At 27.1% G+C, this 24,834-nt stretch overlaps 3 protein-coding genes across 3 annotated transcripts; 2 read left to right on the top strand and 1 right to left on the bottom strand.

Annotated features, from left to right (window-relative positions):
- Nucleotides 1-1,111: 1,111 nt before the first annotated feature.
- On the top strand, nucleotides 1,112-5,184 carry GO595_001581 (Ser/Thr protein phosphatase; the record flags this gene model as incomplete). The annotated part of the gene is made up of 2 exons (XM_067914395.1): nucleotides 1,112-2,207; nucleotides 4,232-5,184. The coding sequence occupies 2 exons, from the start codon at nucleotides 1,112-1,114 to the stop codon at nucleotides 5,182-5,184; spliced, it is 2,049 nt and encodes a 682-aa protein (XP_067778157.1).
- A 5,580-nt stretch (nucleotides 5,185-10,764) lies between these two features.
- GO595_001580 (protein dpcd) lies at nucleotides 10,765-11,328 on the bottom strand (the record flags this gene model as incomplete). Its single annotated transcript, XM_067914394.1, has 1 exon — nucleotides 10,765-11,328. The coding sequence occupies one exon, from the start codon at nucleotides 11,326-11,328 to the stop codon at nucleotides 10,765-10,767; it is 564 nt and encodes a 187-aa protein (XP_067778156.1).
- A 12,274-nt stretch (nucleotides 11,329-23,602) lies between these two features.
- Nucleotides 23,603-23,992, top strand: GO595_001579 (uncharacterized protein; the record flags this gene model as incomplete). Its single annotated transcript, XM_067914393.1, has 1 exon — nucleotides 23,603-23,992. One exon carries the CDS (start codon nucleotides 23,603-23,605, stop codon nucleotides 23,990-23,992), a length of 390 nt encoding a protein of 129 aa, XP_067778155.1.
- Nucleotides 23,993-24,834: the final 842 nt, after the last annotated feature.

Below are 24,834 nucleotides of genomic sequence, written 5' to 3'. Positions count from 1 at the left end.
TGGAGCAATTAAATGTTTTAAATATTTACTTATAAATGGTGCAAATGTTAAAAATACAGGAAAATATGCAATTGCAGGTGGAAACTTAGAGATAATTCATTTATGTGAAGAGAATCATTCATCATTTGAAGGTGCATATGAAACAGCAATTCTATTCCATAAAAACGAGATTTTTCATTATATTTATGAATATAAATTTGAAAAAATAGATGATTTAAATACTGATAAATTGAACCTATCAATACTCTTGATGAAAATAAACCATAGTTTTTAGAAAATTTTTGTATTCAAAGTGGAAATTATGAAATTCTCCCAAAAAGTATTTGATGTTAATGCAAAAGATATCAATTTGTTTTATATGAAGTATATATTAATAATTTAACATTTCGAAATAAAATTTGGAAATTATTGAAATTATTTTGGACAGCACTTATGGTAGCTTCTTATAATGGTCAAAGAAAGGTCGTTCAGTTACTTCTTGAACAAAAAGGAATTGATATTAATGCAGTAAATATTGAATTATCTTATTTAATGTTTGTTTTAATAATTTAATATTTCAAAACATTTAGAAATAATTCAAATCATTTGATACAGCACTCATAATTGTATCTTATTCTATTTCTGAATTTTCAAAAATCATTAAATTACTTCTTGAACAAGAAGGAACTGATATTAATGCAAAAAACATCTATTAGTCTTAACTGAGATTTATTATAATTTTCTGACATTTCAAAATAATATTTGGTAATTATTTATATTGGATTTAAAATTGGACAGCACTTATTAAAGCATCTATGAATGGTTATAAGCTTACTAACATAACAAAATTTAAATTTTTACATATAATGTTGTAATACAATTGTGTTTCTTGCGTTAATTTGGAAAAAAAAAAATTTATTGATGATTAAAGGCATTTGAAGTCACAAAGACACGAAACTTTGCTTTCAATTGATTTTGATCGTTTATAGGTTTGCCCCAAAAATCATTATGAAAGATGAAGAGGAATGTCATCAATAACTTTTTTTCTAAATGGGGAGAAAGTGTAAAATCTGTTCAACATTCCTCACTAAAACCAATACCTAAAATTTATCATGATACTAAATTATTTTCAATGCAATCTCCGTTTTATATTGTTATGAATTATATACAACGAGATTTATTCACTGATGGGACACGCGAGCTTGTTTTAATTTTATCATCTGGTCCAACAAATGAAAAATGTTATGCACATTTAGTTGGAATCTGGGCAACAATTCAAGTTTTTTGCGGTGCTTTTATATTACTTGATCCTAAGGATGGATGGGCACGTACGGACGATGATCAAAATCTTTATAAAAATTCTATATCATGTGTTATCAATGATGAATGCGAAGGACCAGTAATTTTCCCACATCTTCTAATCAAAGTCAGTTCTATTGGAAGCTATCGCTCATGCCCACGTGCCGTTTATTTCCGAGAAATTTCTACATTTAAAGATCCAACCTTTAATTCATTATATGGTCGGATTGCCACCACCCTTATTCAACGGTATATTCATTCACATTGCAATGGCGAAGAAATAACAGCCAGTTCTATCTCGGATGAATTAGTCCGAGATAATCTTGTCAGCACATATCAAATCGACAAACTTGATATTCCTAAAGAAATCGCTTCTCATTCAATAAAGACTGTGAATGACATGTATATGCAGATCTCCAAATTGTCCGAATATATTGATGAGCCACATAGTGTCCTAATGACAATTCCACGATTTGATTCATTATTTCGTACGTCGAAAGCATTTCCAGGCTATGGGTGTACGAACTCATTTCTTAACACATCGATATGGTCATTCCATAATGGTATTCATGGATGTCTTAGTTGCATAGTTGAAATTAATGATAATGAAAACATTCATTATGTACCTGTTGAAGTTATTTCTACAGTTGGTGGAACACTTCAAACAGACTTAAAAAATGGACATGTTCTATCACTAACAGCACAAACGCAATTAATTGGCGAGCGTTATGGTAAAGAACATTCGTCATATGCATTTATTTGGTACTTAGGAAGTAAACAACGATTTTGGGTACGTCCACGTAAAGAAGAGCGACAACACTTACGAATACTTCGGAATTTAATAGCGACTTCGATCGTAAAGAACGAAGCTCCGTTTGTGCAATCAATGAACACATCTGAATGTTCATATTGCGTTTCACAAGTTACATGTGCGTTATATAAACGAATGGAAGACAAACGCGAATTTGTGAAGAAGTTAAATCCTATTTTACCCAAAAACTTATGCGATTTTAGTACGAATCAATCGCGAGTATTCTTCCAAAAGTTTCATAAATATATAAATCTTTCTTCGTTAAGTATGATGTGGTGTTGTATCCAAATCACATCGATAAATGTTAATGAACGAATTAAAGCAGGAAATGCTATAAATGATTTAAAGATTATTAATATTAAATGTATTAATGATCCTACAAATCAATTATCAGAAGTATCACATATAAAATTCCAAGCTAAATTCCCAGGAATTTTCTATTTAGCTAAATGTAATTTATATGATAATGTAATAATAACTAAAGATGGCAATATGCCAATTATTGGAATTGGTACTATCACTAAAATTAAAGATGACTACTTAAAAATTAGTAGTTTCGAACAATTCTTTAAAGTCGGACATGTTTTTACTTTAGATTTTTGTCGTACAAATCAATGGAGTTCATTTGATACTTCTTTATTAACTAACATATTAACGAAGCCGAGTTATTCGATGTTAAACACATTAATCATTGATGAAGAAAGGCCAATTTTTTCATACAAAGAACCGAAATTTAACAAAATCGGATTAAACAAATATCAAATCGAAGCTGTTCGATTATCATTAAAGACATTAAATTATTTATTAATTAATGCGCCACATGGAACTGGTCGAATCATTACTACGTTACATATCATTCATGAGAAATTAAAAGAAGATAAAGATTCAGTCATTTTAGTTTCGCCTTATTTTTATGATACATTAAACAAAATATGTAATGGATTAGAACAATTAAATATTCCATATTTAGTTAATGGGAAAATGAACAAAATCGATGAACGATTTCATCAAAGACATGAAAATAATATATTTTTAAATGCTAAAACTTTACCCGACATTAAATTCATATTGGATTCAATTCGAGTCTTTGTAATTAATTCAATTACAAAACCTTTCGATATAATATATCAACAAAAGTTTAACTTAATCATTCTTTTAGAAGCTTCGAATTTACCATTACTTCGAAGTATCTCTTCATTAAGTAGTGGTTCACCTTTTATACTTTTCGGTGACTTAATCCTTGATAATGAAGTCGAATCGATTTTTTCACATTTAAATCGAATCGGACATCATGCTATCATACATTTAAAAGAAGTGTATGATTGCGAACCTATAATAGTTTCTTTAGCAAGAACTATTTGGGGAAGTGAATTACAATGTTATTCACAACATGCGATTGTTGATTTAAACCCATTAAAAGTTTTGAATCATAAAATCCGTAACTTCTTTAAGGAGATAATGACAATGGATAAGCCTGTGATATTTATTAATATAAATTTGTTCTCTTCTGTGTTGATGGTGGCGATAATTGCCGGAATTTTATTTGAGAAAGTTGACTTAGTATCAACAAAAGAACTTTTAGTTCCTTTTTGTTCGATTTTATATATATGTAGAAATAATGGTAATAAAATCTTCACTAAGTTTAATAGTTTTATGGAAACAGCTTCGAAAAGAATTAACGCTTATAACTATAGGGCTATGAAGGCGAATCGTAAAGACGTCGTAATAGCAACAACTGATAGTTATGACTCTGATATATTAAAATACGCATTAGGATTAACAAAAAGAAAATTGATTCTGATGGGGAATTTAAGCATTCTACAGAAATCCCCTTTGTGGGTAACGATTATAAACCAAATTCCAAACGAGTGGGTCGTATCATTTCCTGACGAATACGTATTAAATAATTTCGATCCTTTTAAATCAATGCAAACAATCTTCGAAAATTATAAGTTGTTGTTCTCTGAAACTCAAAATCAACAACAAGGGTTTGATATAGAAGATTTAGAAGCTTAAAAAAATTTTTTTTATAAAAAAATAATTTTGTCAATTTTTTTTCAATTAAAAAAGTGGTTTAGTTCAATTTGAATCATGCGATTTTTAACGGATTCCCCACTTTTGTATTGAAAATTCGGTTTTTAGCCAAACAGAACTTTTTAATGGAGGATTTCGATCCAACTCCAATCATAGAATCGATTAGACAAGGAGAACGTGTTAGCGAAAAAGATGTGGAGACTCTCCTTTTAAAGTTAATGGAAGTTCTTTATACGGAAAGTAATGTTTTGGAATTATCTTCCCCAATTATTATTTGTGGTGATATTCATGGTCAACTTTATGACGTTTTCGAACTTTTCAAAACAGCTGGTGATGGTGATGAAACTATTGGTGATAAAAAATTCCTTTTCATGGGAGATTATATTGATCGTGGACGATATTCAATTGAAACATTTTCATATCTAGCCGCACTCAAACTCAAATATCCACAACAATTTTATTTACTTCGAGGTAATCATGAATGTCGAGCAGTTAATCAATTGTATGGATTTTATAGTGAATGTGTTCATTGTTATGGTCATGCAGGTTTATGGAGTCTATGTAATGATGTTTTTGATTTATTACCAATGGCAGCTTTAATAGATGGAGAAGTTTTTTCCGTTCATGGAGGACTTTCACCCAAGATCACCCTCATAGAAAGCATCTCATTGAAAAATAGAAAAGCAGAACTGCCATGCAGTGGGCCTCTCTGCGATTTATGCTGGAGTGACCCCGACGACATTCAGTCGTGGCACGAAAACCAAAGAGGCGCCGGTTATTTCTTTGGGGCACCCCAAGTGAAAGAATTTTGTTATAACAATGGAATTAAGTTTATTACGAGATCGCATCAATTGGCTATGGAAGGATATCAAGAATTCTTCGATAGACAATTGGTTACAGTTTGGTCGGCACCAAATTATATGTATAGATCGGGTAATAAGGCTTCCATTTTGAAATATAATAAAGGTGATACAACACTGGATTATAAAATATTCGACGCGTGTCCTCCTGAAAAAAGAAAAATCCCTGATGACCCGCCAGCTTCGACTTATTTCCTTTAAAAATATTTTGAATTCGAATGTTCTAAACTTTGGTAATGAAACATCAATACTTTAATAAACAAAAAATTGAAATGGATATTGTTTTTATGTTATGAAAAAATGAAATTTTATTGTATCGATTTGAAATGATTTGAATAAAAAAATGAAATTCATCAAATAATATAATTTAAAAATGGCAATAAAAGCAAAATACAGATAATTGAATTCAAGACAATAGATTAGATGATTAAAAAAGCACCTCTAAAATTTCCAATTTAAAAAAATCAAAAAAGGGGCAATCCGGGAATTGAACCCGGGACCTCACGCACCCTAAGCGTGAATCATTCCACTAGACCAATTGCCCTCTGAAAATTTGATTTTATTTATTCAATAAATTGTAAAATAGATATTTAAAATTTTAATAATTACAGAAAATATATTATGAAAACAATCATCAACTACATTGACATTGATATATTTAAGTTAAGTTTTTATTAACATCCGAAATATCGTGAATTTCTTCAATAAATTTCTTCTGAATCATATTCACTTTCATAATAATCATCATCTGAATATTGTAACCCATAGCGCCTTTCATTCAATAGGTCAAAGATATCTTTTAGCTCAATTTTATTTTTTGTTAATTCGTAAACAAAATTAAATAATTTTTTGTTTTGGCTTTTGGATGCAAGTGATAAAATTGATGCTCCATTCACGCTTTTCTTTGATACATCACATGGGTGATTGAAATAAATCCATAGAAAAAGATTCATATTACCTCTTTCTGCAGCAATATAAATTGATCCATCAAAATCAAGATCCATTTGATCTAAGACAGAAATTATTTCCATTTCTCCGCCTGCAACAGCAAAATGTGTCATTGGAGTATTGATATCATCAGTATTATTAGTATCTGCATTATTAATGATCAAATAACGAAATACTTTAATAGACTTATAAAATGCTGATAAAGCAAGTATTGACGGAGAATGTTTTAAAATAGAATCTGGAAATGTAATGAATTTTGATGCTTTATGGTCAATTGGATAAATTTGCAAACATTTCTCTAATGTCACGATGTCGTCCTCCTTAACTGCACGAATCAATTGTTTTTCTTTTGGATCATAATACTTCAAGAAATTCATTATAAAAATTTTTTATAAATTCAATACATTAACTTTTTGAAAAGTTTAAATTCTGTTTTTTTTGGGATCAACTTTCTCAGTATTTGTGTTTATTTTGATGACCTAATAGGATTTTTTTCCCTATTTTTCATAGCTACATGTTTTATTAAATTAATCCGCCTTGTATAGAATATTTGAATCTCATCCTGGAGTTAAAGAATGAATTTCCTTTTGAGTATTATTTCAACAGACTAAGGTAATTTTGACTTCAAGGGCGATTAGATGGAACGTTTAACATCTAATCTAATACAACACCACTTTTTTATACATTTTATCAATTAGTTTTCGGCAAACCATTAAGAATTGGAACATGTGTGAAAACGAAGTAAAATTCGATGAATCACAACCAAAAGATTCTACAGAAAATAAACCAGAGTATTCTGGAGGCGAACTTATCTATATGCAAGTTTTAAACGAACTTGAAAAAATAATTTTTAATTTAAATAAAGAAAATTTTAATATATCAATTCAACAAGCAATGAATTTATTTGATTCTAATTTTGCATATTCATTTAATATTGTTATTTGTATATTATCATATGCAGCATTTTCTTCTCTAAGGAATGAATACGATTTATATTTTCAATTTCTAAAAACAATTCAATCAAAAGAAGACGAAATAAATAACAATTATAAAGCAATTGATATTTTTGGTAAATATGTTTCTAAAATTGAAACACAAGAATCATATTTTCTTCTAGAAAGATTGATTATGGAAAATTTAATTAGCAAAAATGTCAAAGATAACATACAAACAATATATTTTGCTCAACCAAAATTAAACATAAAAAAATATAAAAATGATCCAAATTTTAAAAACTATGAGCAACTTTCAAAGAACAATTGGGAACTTCATAAGAAATTAAATAAAGAAGGACATAATCCGAATGAGATTGCGAAAAATAATTCGAAATGATGAAATAGAAAAACTTCAAGAAACAACATCACAAGAAAATTTTGATTTTAATCAAACAATAGAACCATCACTTTATGAAAGATGTTCATTTATTAATACAAAAAATGTTACATTAATTGATTATGCAGCATTTTTTGGAGCAATTAAATGTTTTAAATATTTACTTATAAATGGTGCAAATGTTAAAAATACAGGAAAATATGCAATTGCAGGTGGAAACTTAGAGATAATTCATTTATGTGAACAGAATCATTCATCATTTGAAGGTGCATATGAAACAGCAATTAGATTCCATCGAAATGATATCTTTAAATATCTTTATGAAAATGTTACTCAAGATGTATCAATTGAAAATGAATCTAAATCGGAATTACCAAACCACATACATTTTTCAAATGACTTTGGACAACAAGATTATAAAAAATTGATTGATATTTGTGTGAAAAGTGGAAATTATGAAATCCTTTCATTTCTAGAAAAAGAGAATCAAATTGGTAGCTCTATTATAAATGAAACAGCAAAAATTGGGAATTTATATCTTGTTAAACACTTGATCGAAAATAATGAAATTCCAAGAGATATTTTGATAATTTCTTCATCTTCTGATAATATAGAATTAGTAAAATATTTTCTTGAACAAAAAGATATTAATATTAATGGAAAAGATATTTTTTTATAGTTATTAAAATATGTTTTATGAATTTGATGATTTAAACTTTCATTCGGAAAACAATATAAATATTTAACACAGCACTTATAAAAGCTTCTGAAAGTGGAAATAGTGAAATAGTGAAATAGTGAGATTGCTTCTTAAACAAGATAAAATTGATGTTAATATTAGAAATATTTGTTTGTTTTAATTAAAATTTTTTTCAATGATTTTGGATTTTTATAGAAAATTTGGAAATAATTTTTGAAATATGGTGCAGCATTGACAATAGCAACTCAAAACAATCATATTGAAGTGATCAAATTACTTCTTGAACATGTGGGAATAAACATTAATAATTTCAATATTCAAATATTTTATATTATTTTTGTTTTTTTAATTTGAAGTTTTAAAATAACATTTGGAAATTGTTAAAATCATTTAAAACAGCACTTCACATTGCATTTGAAAAAGAATATATAGATATAATCAAATTAATAATTGAACAAAAAGGAATTGATATTAACTGTAAAAGTGTTTATTTATTAATGTCAATATCTAAATAGATAATTTTCTATTTTACAACAATATTTGGGAATTATTCAAAATATTTAAAACGGCACTTATGTTAGAATCTGAGAAAGGATATCTTGATATATTCAAACTCTTACTTAAAAAAGGAATAACAAATATCAATGAACAAGATTTTTATTCATAATATTTTTTATTTATTTTATTTGTATAAAATATCAATTTAATATTTGGGAATTATTTAAATTATTTGATACAGCACTTATGTGGGCATCTTTAAAAGGTAATAGAGAAATAGTTAAATTACTTCTTGAACAAGAAGGAATTGATATTAATAATAAAGATATTTATTTGTTTTATTTGAAATTTATTTTAATAATTTAAAATTTCGAAATAATATTTGGAAATTATTTAAATTATTTAGAACAGCACTTATGAAAGCATCTGAAAATGGTCATACAGAAATAGTTAAATTACTTCTTGAACAAGAAGGAATTGATATTAATGCTAAAAATATTTATTTGTTTTATTTAAAATTTATTTAAATAATTTGATATTTCAAAATTATATTTGGAAATTATTTAAATTATTTGATACAGCACTTATGTGGGCGTCTGGAAATGGACACAAAGAAATAGTCAAACTACTTCTTAAACAAAAGGCAACTAACATATATGTTATTAATTTATGATATTTAAAAAATATTTTAATAATATTTTGGTATTTGTAAGGAAAATTTAGTTATATTTAAAACAAAATTTTACAGCACTTACTTATGCAGCTGAATATGGTAATATCGAAATAGTCAAATTACTTCTTGAAGAATATAGAAAAGATAACAATGATAAATTTATTCTTTTTTAAAATTTTATATTTCAAAACATTAAATAAAAATTATATAAAATAAATGATCCAGCAATTGTAATAGCATGTAAAAGAGGTCATATAGAAATTGCCAAAATACTTCTTAAGCAAAATATAATCGATATCAATGTTAAATATGACATTTCATAATAATATTTAATGACTATTTAAATTGTTTTATACAGCACTTATGTGGGCTACGGTATTGATAGATGTAAATTTGATTAAATTTCTTCTAAGCCAAAAAAGAATTGATGTTAATATTCAATGTATTAATTTGTATTAATTTTTGATTAATTAAATATTTCCATATTTTAAAACATTATTTGGAAATTACCTAAATTATTTTATACACCACTTATTTGGGCATCTGAAGCTGGTTTAATAGAAATAGTTAAATTACTTCTTGAGCACAAAGGAGTTGATGTTAATATAAAAAATTTTTATTTGTTTTCTTTGATATTTATTTTAATAGTTTTGGTTTTCAATATAATATTTGGAAATTATTTAAATTATTTTGGACAGCAATTACTTTTGCATCTTGGAAAGACAAAACAGAAATAGTTAAATTACTTCTAAGACATAAAGGAATTGATATTAATGCGTCAAATATTTATTTGTTTTATTTTGGATTTATTTTAATCACTTAATATTTCAAAATAATATTTGGAAATTATTTAAATAATTTAGAACAGCACTTATGTATGCATCTTCATATGATAAGATAGAAATAGCTAAATTACTTCTTGAACAAGAAGGAATTGATATTAATGCTAAAGATAATATTTATTTTTATTATTTCATATTTCAAAATAATATTTGTAAATTATTTAAATTATTTAGAACAGCACTTATGAAAGCATCTGAAAAAGGATATACAGAAATAGTTAAATTACTTCTTGAACAAGAAGGAATTGATATTAATGCTAAAAATATTTATTTGTTTTATTTGAAATTTATTTTAATAATTTGATATTTCAAAATAATATTTGGAAATTATTTATATTATATCAAACAGCACTTATGTATGCATCTTCACATGATAAGATAGAAATAGCTAAATTACTTCTTAAACAACAAGGAATCGAAATAGATGATTCCAAGCGAATTTAGATTTCTTGAAAAAATTAAGGAAATTTTGGAACTATCTTCATATTTTTAAAAATTATTAAAAATTGATGATTTTTTTAGAAATAATTTTATTTGCTTGATAATTTTTCATACATGTCAACTTATATTATGTGATCTCACTGCTGGTATATTGATATCAAAAGGATTGGTGATAATCCAATTATTGCAATAATTTATAGTGAATTCTCAAAACCACAAGATGGCATTTAATTTAGTGTAATTCTAAATGTAAACGCCAAGTAAACAATTTTATTAAAATTGTTTTCTCATATATCACAAATTTCAACCAAACAAATCCTTTTGACTTACAATATTATTTTAGTGTTTCATTGCGTATTGCATTCATCTGTATCTTTTTGGCATGGGATGCTGAGTCTCCATCTCATATCTTCTTTATCTTGTGCAATAACACGCGGTGGCTTTTCATGTGTAATTACCAATGTATTGAATGCCCAATTCCAATTCACGTCCGAAGCTTTCATCTTTTCGCCATTTGGAGCATCAATTCGTTTGAAATATTTGTGATTTTTGGTTCGTATAACTATTTGGTTCTTGGCTTCATCAACTGTAACTTCGTAATTGTCTGCAGGATATGGAATTTGTCGTACTCTCCATGACCATTGTGTTGGTGTATCTTGACGGAAGAATATTGGATTCTTTGAAGAAAGCTCAAATGTTTCTACTTCCTTTTTTTCATTGGGTGGTTGCCCGTATGTCCAAACCCAGTTTTGATCAGCTCCATATATTGTTCTGCTTCTTTCTCTTCTTGCAATAAGTTCCCCTGTGTTTTTCATACATATTTCATGAATTTCAACACCATCTTTTTCGTACATTATTTGCTTGAATCCTTCGACTTCATATGCAGTTGCTTTTGGCTTTTGAACTGACATTTAAATGTTCAAATACACATAGTCAATTTAAAGACCGTTTAAATTTAAAAAAACAAAACAAAAAATCCTTTAAAAACAGTTTATGTTTTATACTACATTTACTTAAAATTAAAATTTCTCAATGATGTTTTCATAGAAATAAAAAAACATAAAACTAAATTTTGTTTGTAATCATTTTTAACGATGTTTGTATGACCCTTTTCAGTTGAAATATCTTTCATCATTTAAATAATTTTCATACAGCATAATGGAACACCAAATCATAAAACCAAAAATTATTTTTAGAATTCACATCAATTCCTTCTTTTTCAAGTTGTAATTTAACTATTTTCCTTTTTCAGCTGCATGCATCAGTGAAGTTTTAAATATTTTAAATAAATTCTGAGTAATCTTCTAAAACAAAAAATTCTAAAAACAAATTCTGAACAAAACAAATAAATATCTTTTGCATTTATATTAGTACCTTCTTTAACCAAACATTTATAAAGAATAAAATTTCAATAGAATTTCGACCAAAACCGCGGACGATAGAAAAATTTCATTTAAAATAAAAAATATTTTTATCTTCATAAATATCATAAATTATGTGTTTTATTTCAACCTCCAAAGTGAATCATTTATGTTGACATTTTTTTATGAAAATGTTTCTAATTACAAAAGGTATAATTAACATAAAATTTTAAATTATCATTTTTAATCTCAATCTTTTATAAAAAAAAATTTTAAAATGGATTTTCTACAAAAGTTTTTTTTATTTAATACAAAACATCATTTACTTATTTTTTCTATTTTTTAGTGCCAATTTATATTCCACCTCTAAACAATTTTTTAAGGGTGAATCGTTCAGTACTAAAATAAACGCTTGCACGACAGGTATCATTTTCTTATATAACATCATCGCCTTATTCATTAATTTGCAAATTCTTTTTGTGTAATAGCTTCCATTCATTGCCGCATAATTCAACAAAACATTAAGCAAATTTACGATTTCATTTTCATTTACCCAATTTTCAAGTGTCGAAATTGTGTAAAATGAAATTCCATATGATTCGATATAACTTCTCAATAACGTCTCATTTTCCTTAGAATAATTAGCTACAACCTTAGTGGGATAACACACAGCTAATGACTCTTTAGGTAAAACATATGAATATGAAAAATGTGAAAAATTGCTAATCGGCAATGCAAATTTTTTTCCGTTTTTAGCAAAAATTGGGATAATTTTGGTCAATTCGCTTTCGAAAAAAGGTTGATCAAATGAAAATTGTATATCTGACATATAATTTAATTTTTTTTGTGTACAAAAATCAGCAAATTGAACACCTTTTCCTCGAAAAGGAACATTCATTAAGTAATTTTTAAACAAATTAAAATCAATTTGAGGAAAGTCCTCAATAATAAAAAGCTCAATTGCAAAAGAAACAGCCTCCGAAAAAGTGTCATTTTGACACTCCTCAGAATTTATGAACTGTAAAAGTGACGCGAGTAAAGCATTCGAATTTTTGAATTTTGTTTTTTCCTTTTTCTCAAGAAAATTCAGAAATGTTTTAACTTGATACTTATCATATAATGATGACCTCATTGAACGAATTATTTCGAAGTCATAAAATTCTTGAGGTTCGATTCTAATTTTTTCGGTTTTCTCGAATTTTTTTGCCGAATCAATAAGTTGAATTTCGCTATAATCAGCAAATGATTCATGTACAAAATATTTAATATTTTTATTCGCATGAAATTTATGGAAATTATCACAATCATTCTCATCAAATAAAGGCTTCCAGTTCCTGTTTAAACTTAATCTTTTCAAGAAAATTGGAAGCAAACACCAAAACTCATTTGGCCCTTTCCATTTAGAAAAAGGTACTTTACAAAACTCATCAACAAGAAAATGATTCAAATGTTTCTTAAAAAAAATCACATACCAAATTTGATTTTTGACCTTTTCAACAAACTTATCGGGAAAGTTTTTTGAAATCTTATCCATTATCTTCACGAATTTTGGTGTTAATTCGAAATCAACATCAAAATTTTTGCAGACCGCGAAAACCGTCAATTCGATTGAATTATTGATATATGAAATGTTAAATGAACTCGGACATTTGATTGCGGCCGAAAGAGCAATTTTCGGGTTTAATGAAAGGATTCCACTTGTAGTATTAATGAATACTTTAGCGGAACTTGTGATTAATCTCCAAATACTTTTCGAAGGCCAAATAATTAACTTTTTGGCGATTAAATCGATAGTTCTATCATCACAAACTTTTTGATGTGCGACAACAGCTATAGCGAAATCAGCAGCTTTATCTCTAATTTCTAATAAAGATATTAATGATTGTTTTGATAACAAATTGTTTAATGGTATATTTGATTTTGCTAATTTTAGGAAATTGTTGAAATTATTGTTCCGATTTTTAATGTTCCAATTCCCAGTTAGAAATGCAATTATCGAACGTAATATTATAAATGGTAATTGCGCAATATAAAGAGGAATATTTAAATTATTTGATCGATTACAGATTTTAGTTAATGATGTTAATAATGTTGTTAATGATAAAAAATCATTTAGAAAAATGTTTTGATCAATTTCAGTTAAATATTTAAATAATAAATTAATTTCTTCGTAACATTCATTCGTTGTGATTTCGGATATTAATGTTAATGATCTTCGAAACCCTGAAGAATCAAAAAGATCTAAACTAGAAAACAAACTTCGAAACAATGGATATGTTTTACCACAATTAAAATATGGCAATTGTTGAATTAATGTATCTTGAACAAGTGTTTGTGATGTTTTTGAGATTTCAACAATTTTATTGATCGCTTGATGATGTAAACGATTAGATTCAAGTAATTGTGAAAAGTCTATTGATGTTAAAAAATGAATAATTGCTTTGCACATTGTAGGCGAAGAAATCGGAAGTTTGAGAACCATCTCAAAAAGTTGCACCGATGGAAATCGATTGAAAATATACGAAAGTGCCATGACAGATGACGAGTTATTCTTTTGGATGGTATCTCGGAATACATTAAAAATAATGGATTTGTTATAGAAGTTCTTAAGTGCCATTAAAGCAAAGCATTCAAGTTGTAATGAATAAATGGTATAATCATTTGAAAATTTGGTGGACATAAGAAAATCATCAGAAAATTCTGGTTTGAAATCATAGGGAATGATGAACTTTAAACAAGAAAAATAGGCAGAAAGCTTTGATGGCTCATTTGGTGGACTACCAATTTTATCAATAAATTTTTCTGGTTGTTTTTCAACAAATGGAATTAAATCTGTTAACGAACACCCAGAAAGAGAGCTATCTGAAATGTCATATGATGGGAGAAACGATAGGAATTGAAGTTGATTAGGGAATAACGATTTACATTCTTCAACTAAATCAGGATAAGCAAAGATTGACGCTGTTTCAACAGACCATGTTGTAGACAACGTGGATTGTTTTGGTACTGCAAGATGTTTGATAAGTGTTTTTCGTTTTTCTGGATCATTGAAAAATTTCCGAACTTTTTTTGCAAGTTTGTTAAAACCTTCAGAAACAATCTCAGATGAGGACATAGCGCAGTTGTAAAAAAGAGTGGATGATTCTTCGAATAATTGGATAGCTGTTTTTTGTGTAAGAAATAAAGTAACTTTCAATTCTAATTTGATCATGATTACAGATGCATGAGGCATTAATTCTTCTGTTGATTTTTTTGAAATAAATGTGAGAATTAATGATTTTTGATAAGGAAGAATAATTGTAACTGAGCTTTCAATTATAATGGCCGCTGAATGCCTTATGGAAACATCATTATCATCACACAATATTAACAGAGAATCCAATATTTGACTTAAATAAGGAACATAAATTTCTTGAAATTTTGGAATTAAAAATTTTTGTGTTTCATTCATTGCATAAATTACCTCATCTTTACTTGCTTTTTTGTCATTAATTCTTGTTTTGAATGCATTTAAATATTCCTGTAAGTGACATGATTTATCAGAGCTCATCTGAGAAGTCAAAGGGTTTTCTTTGAAATTTTGTTGTCAATTCATAAAAATATTCAAATATAAAACGCTTTGTAAACTTTATTTCCCTGTCACTTTTATGATAGATGAATGAAAAAATAAATGCAGCAATTGATTTGCTTAATCATGTTCCGATAGATAAAATTCAAGAAAGGATGTACAACATCTTATCTATGAATAATGATATTTCTACAGAGATTCTTTCAATTGTCGACGTTCCATTTTCATTTGAATATGATAATATCTGTCATAAACAATTTATAAAGTGTGACTTCAATCGCGATTGCGATTCATATCGATCACCTTATTCAAATTGTTATTTTCCATTAATTAACAGTGATTTTTTCCCAACAGGAAACTTACGTGAAATGGAAATTAAAGCTAATTCAGTATTCCAGACGTATATGAAAAAATATTATGGCAATGGTATATGTTCAGTCTATTGTTGGAATATTGATGATTCAAATGATTCATTTGGATTTGGAATTTTTATTCATAATGAATCGAATACTCTTTTAAAAGATTCTGTAGAGTTCAATGGCACAATAGATAGTAGTGATATCATTAATGTGACCAAAGAAAAAAATGATTTATTTCATTATGATGCAACTTCTTCTTCACTAATAACAATTAATACAGAAACACATTATTCGAATTCATTATCAGTATCAGGTTGTGTTCATGAGAAATACAACAAAAAGAAATCTGCAAAAACAAGTAATGATCACATTGTTAACATTGGCGAAATGATTGAAGAAAACGCAGAAAAGATTTATAAGAGAATTAATAATGTGCTGTGTACAAAAATAAGTGAAATATTAAAACATTGTTACAAAAAGAAAGAAAATTAAAAATAGAAGTATAATAAATCATTTTGTTGTTTTTATTTGTAATGCTATTTTTGAATTTCTTTTTATTTATTAATGATTAACTAAAAACAAATGATTTTTATTGTTAACTTAAACTGTTTGTTGAAAAATATTGTGAACTCTTTTTTTCGAGATGATTTTTGTTCTTGAAGTAAAGCTATAAAAGCATGAAATTTGGAGGTTTAGGTTATTTCACAATGTTTTTTACTGATAATAAAATAACGATTATTGCCATTATGATTACATTACTTATTATATATTATGAAAACATATTCCACGTAAAAAAGAAGAAATTAATTAAAATGAAACAATAAACATAAAAGAAATGTATATTTCATATGTTGAAGAATATCCTTTTGCAGAAGAAAAATTTATCAGAAATATGTAATTAAATGAAAATATAATTTATGTATGATGTTTTATAATTTTTTCATGTAATGAAATCAAAAATAATAAAAAATATAAATTTATAATGATGAAAACAATAATGATGTTTTATGCTTTATTTTTAGTTTAGACTGTAATATATTTTAATGTATATAAAGAAAAATCCAAATTATTTTTGTTGAAATAAGAAAGAAGAAGAGAATATTACAATTGTTTTTTTGACATATTTTCTTATATGATTTATTAAAATTCCATTTATGAACTATAAATTTAATTGCAGATTCATATGACCCTTTCATAGATGAATGGTTTTGTACGCGAAGTTGAATAATTTTTTATTTCCACCTGCAACTGAATATTTACCTGCATTTATTACATTAGCGCCTTTTTCTAATAAATACGTGAAGTTTTTTATGGAAAGGAAGTGGTCTTTTTTATCGAGCTATACTCTGCAAATAAAGTAAATATTAAAACATGTATATCATGTTAATTAAAAAGTCTTATTAAAAAAGATCAAATTGAACAAAAACATCAATTTTAGACAGAAAGTTTTGGACGATCTTTTCCTATTTAATTACGATGTATAAAGTTCAGAAAAAAATCAGATTCAATTTGAGACCGTTATTGATCCATCCTCATGAATATCACGATTTTATCCCTTTATTTAAGAGGTCTATATAATTCTCCTTTCATATCATCTTCTAATGCACTTCAACACAGTCAGTTCAAAATCAGTTCATCCCAATTATCAAATTTCATGAAACCATTTTTTTATTCCTCAATTCCTCAAAAGCTGAATGTTGAGAAATCTTTATTTAGTTCATTTCTAGATTCTGCCATCCATATTGATTCCATGATGGTTGATTCGACCAAAATATCAAATGAACACATTTCTGTGTTTGACAAAATTCTTTGTTGTTACAATTCCGAATTCATCAACTGCAAATGTACCTTTGGTGAAGGCGGTGCCATTTATTGTATTACCAAAATAATTTTACGACATTGTTATTTCGATAAATGTCATTCTACTACAGGCGGAGCTGTTTACTGTCTTTCTGATGCTGACATTGAGTCATGTACATTTATTTATTGTCTTTCAGTTAATTATGGCGGCGGCATATATTCCAAGAACTCAAATCGCTTTTCCATGTTATACACCACCATTTTCATGTGCAGTGTTATAGGCATTGAACCACATGGCAAAGGTGGCTGTATGGCACTTCATACAAATGATGATGTTTCCATCTTATACAACAATATCTCAGGAAGTGTCGCCTTAAACAAAGACGGATGCGCTGACATTGCCACAGGCAACATTAATATTCGTTACACAGTTGTAGATCAATGTTTTTCGAACAACGGATGCGGTGGTCTTCATTTCACAGACTGTTTTTTCACTATTAAATTTTCTGTTTTTGTTCTTTTGGCATCGCAAATGAAAGTAAATGACATTGGCGTGTCTCTGCATGCTGATAATCCCCAAAAGAACTGTTCCATTTCGTATTGTTCTATTTTCCGACGCGAAAACACAAATTTTTATACGATTCATATGGACAATAGCGCGAATCGGATATCGATAAGTAATTGTTGTTTCACGGGCGGCAAGAATCAAGAAATAAATGAGTCGCGCGTCATCGAGAAAGATAACATATTTTGGGCAACAAGTTGTATGACATATGTAATGTTTTATTTGCCGAAAGAAATGGGATATAAAAATAACAAAGAAATACAAAAAGTACAAAAGAAAAATACGATCGACGAATTATTCGGTTCACAAGCAGAAAGATTTTTATCAACTTTAGCTGTGCCTTTGACAATTGTGGGATGTGTGTTGGGTGTGATTTTGTATGTGGCGTTCGGGTTTTTGGGTTTGTTCCCAATGCCTTCGAGAAGAAGAAACAGACCAACGACAACAAGAAGAAATAGAAATAGTACACAAATTTAATATATAGATTTGAATAAAGAAAAAAAATGTTTGCTGCTATTACAGTTATTACTGGTAACTTATTTGTGTATGTTTTTTATGTTAAATAATTCCACTAATTAAAAAATTATCATTCCAATTTTTACAGTAAAAGATCAAGTGATGTATAGAAAATTTGAAATAAAAAAAATTATCGGCTCTTACAAAATTGTCCAGTTTTTACAGTTTAACCTCGCACTTAACACTAACCACCACTTTTTGAATATATCATGACCAAACACACTTTTAAAAAGCACTACAACAACGTTCCCACAAAATAAAACCGTTATTTTCGTACAAAAATTGCCCGGAAAGCCATGCATCTTAGATATATGTTACTTATAATATGCATAAATCAATTACATAATATGGCAGATTGTACTCATGAGCCAATATTAGAAAAGAATTCTTTTTATCGAAGAAGTATATTCAAATCTGATACCAATTATTCACAAATCAAAACATATATATATCAGATGCAAATTCCAGGTGGAATAAAGTGTTTAACATTTTCTAATTTCAATTGCTTTAGCTGTGATTCATCTTATGATATGAATCACTTCTTTGCCAAACAACATGATTATCAATATTACACATTTTCAAGACGCTCTATTTCTTTGTCAGAGAATAATATAAGTTCTACTTATGATTCAAAATTTTCTTTAAATGATTTATGTCAACAATATCATATTAATGAAAGCTTTTTTTTCGATACCAAAAATATTTCATTAGCAATTTTACATATTTTTATATCTGTTTTGTTTTTCTATCTAATAAGACATTGTTCATCTAATTCAATTTTTCAACTTATTTCTAAAAAACAAATTGTTATTACTCCTCTTTTATTTAAGTTATTTTTCGCGTATTCATTTGAAGCATTTGATGAAACAACACAAACTCTGACCATATCTGATTCTACTGAATTCAATAATATAGAATTATATAAAGAACAGGAGATACATGTTATAATTGGTGATAGTGTAAAAGAAATCATAGAGAATGCTTTTAAACAATGGAAGCTGTTAACAGTAGAAATCGGTAACTCAGTAACATCTATTGAATCTTTTTCATTTTACCAATGTACTAATTTAGTAAATGTCAATATTCCTGATTTGGTAACTTCGATTGAAAGTTACGCATTTAGTTATTGTTCAAGTTTAGAAACAGTTATTTTTGGAGAAAATTTACAAACAATTGGAAGGGATTCATTTCAATTATGTGAATCATTAAAAAATATTACAATTTCAAAATCTGTTAGTTCAATTGATCCAAGTGCATTTACGCAATGTTCAAATCTTCAATTTTTCATAGTGTCTGAAGAAAACAATTATTATTCTGAAAGTAATGGAATTCTTTATGACAAAAACTTATTCATCAATTATTTGTTATCCATTGGGAATTTCTAATGAAACATTTGATATGCCAAATTCAGTTACAAATATTGGAGAATATGCATTTTATTATTGCAGTTCATTAAAAAATGTTAAAATTTCTGAAAATACAATATCTATTGAATCTTTTTCATTTTACCAATGTACTAATTTAGTAAATGTCAATATTCCTGATTTGGTAACTTCGATTGAAAGTTACGCATTTAGTTATTGTTCAAGTTTAGAAACAGTTATTTTTGGAGAAAATTTACAAACAATTGGAAGGGATTCATTTCAATTATGTGAATCATTAAAAAATATTACAATTTCAAAATCTGTTAGTTCAATTGATCCAAGTGCATTTACGCAATGTTCAAATCTTCAATTTTTCATAGTGTCTGAAGAAAACAATTATTATTCTGAAAGTAATGGAATTCTTTATGACAAAACTTATTCATCAATTATTTGTTATCCATTGGGAATTTCTAATGAAACATTTGATATGCCAAATTCAGTTACAAATATTGGAGAATATGCATTTTATTATTGCAGTTCATTAAAAAATGTTAAAATTTCTGAAAATACAATATCTATTGAATCTTTTTCATTTTACCAATGTACTAATTTAGTAAATGTCAATATTCCTGATTTGGTAACTTCGATTGAAAGTTACGCATTTAGTTATTGTTCAAGTTTAGAAACAGTTATTTTTGGAGAAAATTTACAAACAATTGGAAGGGATTCATTTCAATTATGTGAATCTCTCACATGTATATATTTTAAAGGTTATAATTCTATTTCTGTGATTGATGGTGCTTTTGATAACATAGGAACTTCCTATGTCATGACATCAAATCTGTACCAAAACTCAACATTTGGCACTCTTAATGTATCTAAAGGCACACCAACTAGTGAGTGTAACCAATATCTTTGGATGACATCCACATACACACAATCAAACTCATATACTCAATCAAATACAATATATTCGAAGACATTTACACGATCCAATGTATTTACTGCTTCACTACAACCAGGCGCTACATATGTACAAACAATCATTTATACACATACAATTACACAAACAATTATAACAGAATCTCTTTATACTCATACAATTACACCAAGTAAATCTTCATATACTGAAACTATATTTATTTTTTACCAATATACAGTTATTGCATATACTTCATATTTTTCATATTATTCAGGATTTTTCACAATTTTACAACAAAATACAGATATTAATGTTGATCCAAATAAAAACACTCTTATCATAATAATTGTATGCGTTTGCGCTGTGGTAATAATAATCATTGTAATACTTGTTATTGTACTTGTTCGAATTCGTAGTAAGAAACGAAGTACCGTACAGAGTATAGTAGAAGAACATGAAAAAGAGAGTAAAGAAGTCGCTCTAAGTAATTTCTCCAACATATCAAATATCGAAGAGGATCCATTTGCAAAAGATTTCAAAGAAAATGTTTTTATTTAAAGACTTATTAGTTAAGTTCTGATAAGAATTTAATAAAACAGAATTAAGTTCATTTTTTATTATCAAAAATTTGGATGTAAAAATATTGTACAGTGCCGGCCACAAAAAATTGACCATTGGATGCTAAAAATAGTCTACTTTTTAACGTTTTTTAAACGTTTTTTGCCAAATTACATTAATATTTATCCATCGGTCATTAAAAATTATCCACTTTTAACCGTTGGGAATATATTCAATGTCATATTACTCCAACAAAAATTAAGTGCAAAAAATTAATGTATTTTTTATTATTAGGGGCCACCCTTGCTGTGTATAATTAATTTTCAACTGATTCGTCAAATAATTTTTATTTAATTTCCTATGAAATTGTGAAAATATATTTTTGTCATTTGGATGATTCAGGAAGAAGAAGAAGATCAACAAACACAAACCGATGATGAAGATTTTCATTATACGATCAGGGTCCCTAAGCGTATACCATATCCTGGTTTAACTAAAAGGGGTGCAACAACAAGTTTAAATTGTTTAATTTTTTCACTTTATCTAATAAAAAAGATTAGATACACCATATTTAATACAGAAGCCACATCAGAAGAATCGAATTCTTTTGTACAATTACAAAAATTATTTACTTTAATGGAATTTCACAACGAAGTTTTACATACCACCAAATATCTTACAAAATCATTTCACTGGTCCAAAGGCGACTATTCTGAAGAACATCCAATTGAAGAATTTAATCAATATTTATTTCCTGATGAGCTTTTAGTTCAAAATAGTCAATTAGAATCTCTTCTAACTGTCCTCTTCAAGCCTCCAACCGAAGATCAGCCAGATCTATCATTTTCAATACCAATTACAAATTCATTAAATCCATTTGATCCTCCAACAAGCGACGCCAGTGATGTTGTCGAGATCAAAACTGAAGAGCCGGACGTTGACCAAAAATATAGGATATATAATTCACCTGATATTTTACGATTTCAGTATCATTCAAATGATGATCAAGAAACATTTACGGGATCATTTCCATCCAGTTTTAACACCAGCGAATACTTTAAAGTCAATAACAAAGGGGATGATTATACATTAATTGGTATTATTTCTATTATTGATGATGACAATTATGTTTTATATTTTAGCATCAAGAAACAATGGCATTTATTTGATTCGAATATCATTAAGAAGATCCACAAGAAGGAGATTAACTTACAAAGAATTGTTTTATTAATTTATGCGAAAACACTTAAACTTAAGAAGTTATTTGAAGATGGAACAATACCAAACAAATTCATAAATTATAACAACAAATACATTTATTACATTGATAAACAAATACAAAACAATGAATATTTCCAATTCTCATTCATAACACTTGATAGTATTAATCATGAAGCTCAATATGGGAACATAAACTTCGATGAAAACAAAATAAAATTAAATGTGAAAATGAACGGAAATGTTCATAACATTTATGAAGTAGCTTCACATTATTATAAAGTTGATACTAATGAAATAAATTTATATATTTATGATACTATTAATAATAAAATTATATCAAAAGTACCGGACTCTTTGGATACTAAAAATATTGTCCAATTTGTGGATAAAACATTTTTGATTGTGTTAAATGATAATATTTTGGATGAAATTAATGAAAATAATTTTTTGGTTTTTATTTTTTCTTATAATAATGAAAGTTATCCACCATTAGAATTAAAATATTTGGTGCCAATTAGAAAAAATGATATTTTTAGAAATTTATTAAATGAATACTTTAATATAAATTATAAATTTTATATTATTAAACAAAATAAATTTATTGAAATTAAAAATTTAAAACTTAAAATCACGGAGATCGTTAACAGTGGCGGATTAATATTCGCTGAAAAAGTGAAAAGTGACGGCCCGGATAAAGAATTCCAACAAATTAATAATATGACACCAAAAAGTTTTTTACCACCTAAATTTGAAAACACCTATGATATGTTAGATAATTATCCATATCGCTTTCCAAAAAGTATTAATGAATATTTTCATCTTAAGAAGAATAGTTTAAATGTTAATGTTACATATGAACAACGAACATTACACTTTACATTTCCAGAAACGACAACATATATTGAGTTTAAGAAATTTGTTTTTTCTGAGTTTTGTTATTTTAATCTTTGTATGTTTCGTGATTCGATTATATTCTATAAAAAGAATTCTACCGAACAATTAGAAGCAGATGATAATATGATAATGAAAGATTTGTTAAACAACGAAATTAAAGATTTGAAATTAAGGATATTCCAATCATTAAATGAGTCGTGCTTAATTAACACTACAACTTTACTCATCCAAATTAGAGATGAGAAGAAATTGAAATACACTGTGCCAGACGACTTCACGATAGAGAACGTGCTGGAAGTCGCGAAAAATAGAAAATGGTTCGGAAAGGAAGAAGACTTGCGCGTGCTAGAGCTAAACGAGGAGTTTAAGCCCGTGAAAGAAGTGGAATTGGAGGAACCAGTAGCTGATATTGATTACCCAATAAGAATAGAACCTATCGAATATTAGATAAATAAAATTGTTTAAATGATTTTGATATTAATTGTGAAAATAAAAGTTGAAGCAAACAATAAAAAATTTTTAAAGAAAATCATTGAGAAAATAAAGAGATTTCGAATTGGAACTTTCAAGAGAGATAAAAATAGGAAGATAAAGTTAAAATGTAAATTTTTTTAAATGGAAAATGAACAATTTCGTTTTAAAAACGATGGTGCAACAGATGAAATTATTAATAAGGAAGAAATACCTTCAGAACAAATGGAGAAATAAAAATCAATGAAATCAAATGCTATGATTAAAATATAATCCAAGCATCTTTGTTATGTTATTTTCAACAATTTTTGTGTGGTACACTTTCTAAATTGATGGTATTTATGGTTTTAAATTTTGCTTTATGCTTATATTTATTAATCGGTAAAATGTATAATGTATATAGTGATTTTGATGATTTTCATGTTTGTATTATTATACCGAATTTTGTTTTTTGCAAACATTTGTTCTTCGAGTTGATTTTGATTCTTTGCAATATATTTGGAAATCATGTAAATTATTTATGAAGCACTTATTTGGGAATCTCGATATGAAGTGCAGTAATATTTCGATAACTTCTTAAGAAAGGAAGTGATATCAACATTAGTATTATTTAATACACAACATAAAATGATTGAAACAGAATCAACAATAAGTACATTTCCAGGCCTCAAATTTTTACTTTTTGTAAAATGGTTCCTTGTGTAGGAAAAAGAAATAAAACAATAAAATATATTTGCTTCTTGAACAAAAAAGAAATTCGAAAGTAACAATAAGTTAACACACCATTTTTTTTTTATATATATCATTTACACATAGAA

The sequence above is a fragment of the Histomonas meleagridis genome (assembly GCF_020186115.1).
Source record: "Histomonas meleagridis strain 2922-C6/04-10x chromosome Unknown contig_146, whole genome shotgun sequence".
Taxonomy (NCBI): domain Eukaryota; phylum Parabasalia; order Tritrichomonadida; family Dientamoebidae; genus Histomonas; species Histomonas meleagridis.
The sequence above is the reverse complement of the archived record's forward strand: the minus strand, read 5'-3'. Positions and strand labels throughout refer to the sequence as shown.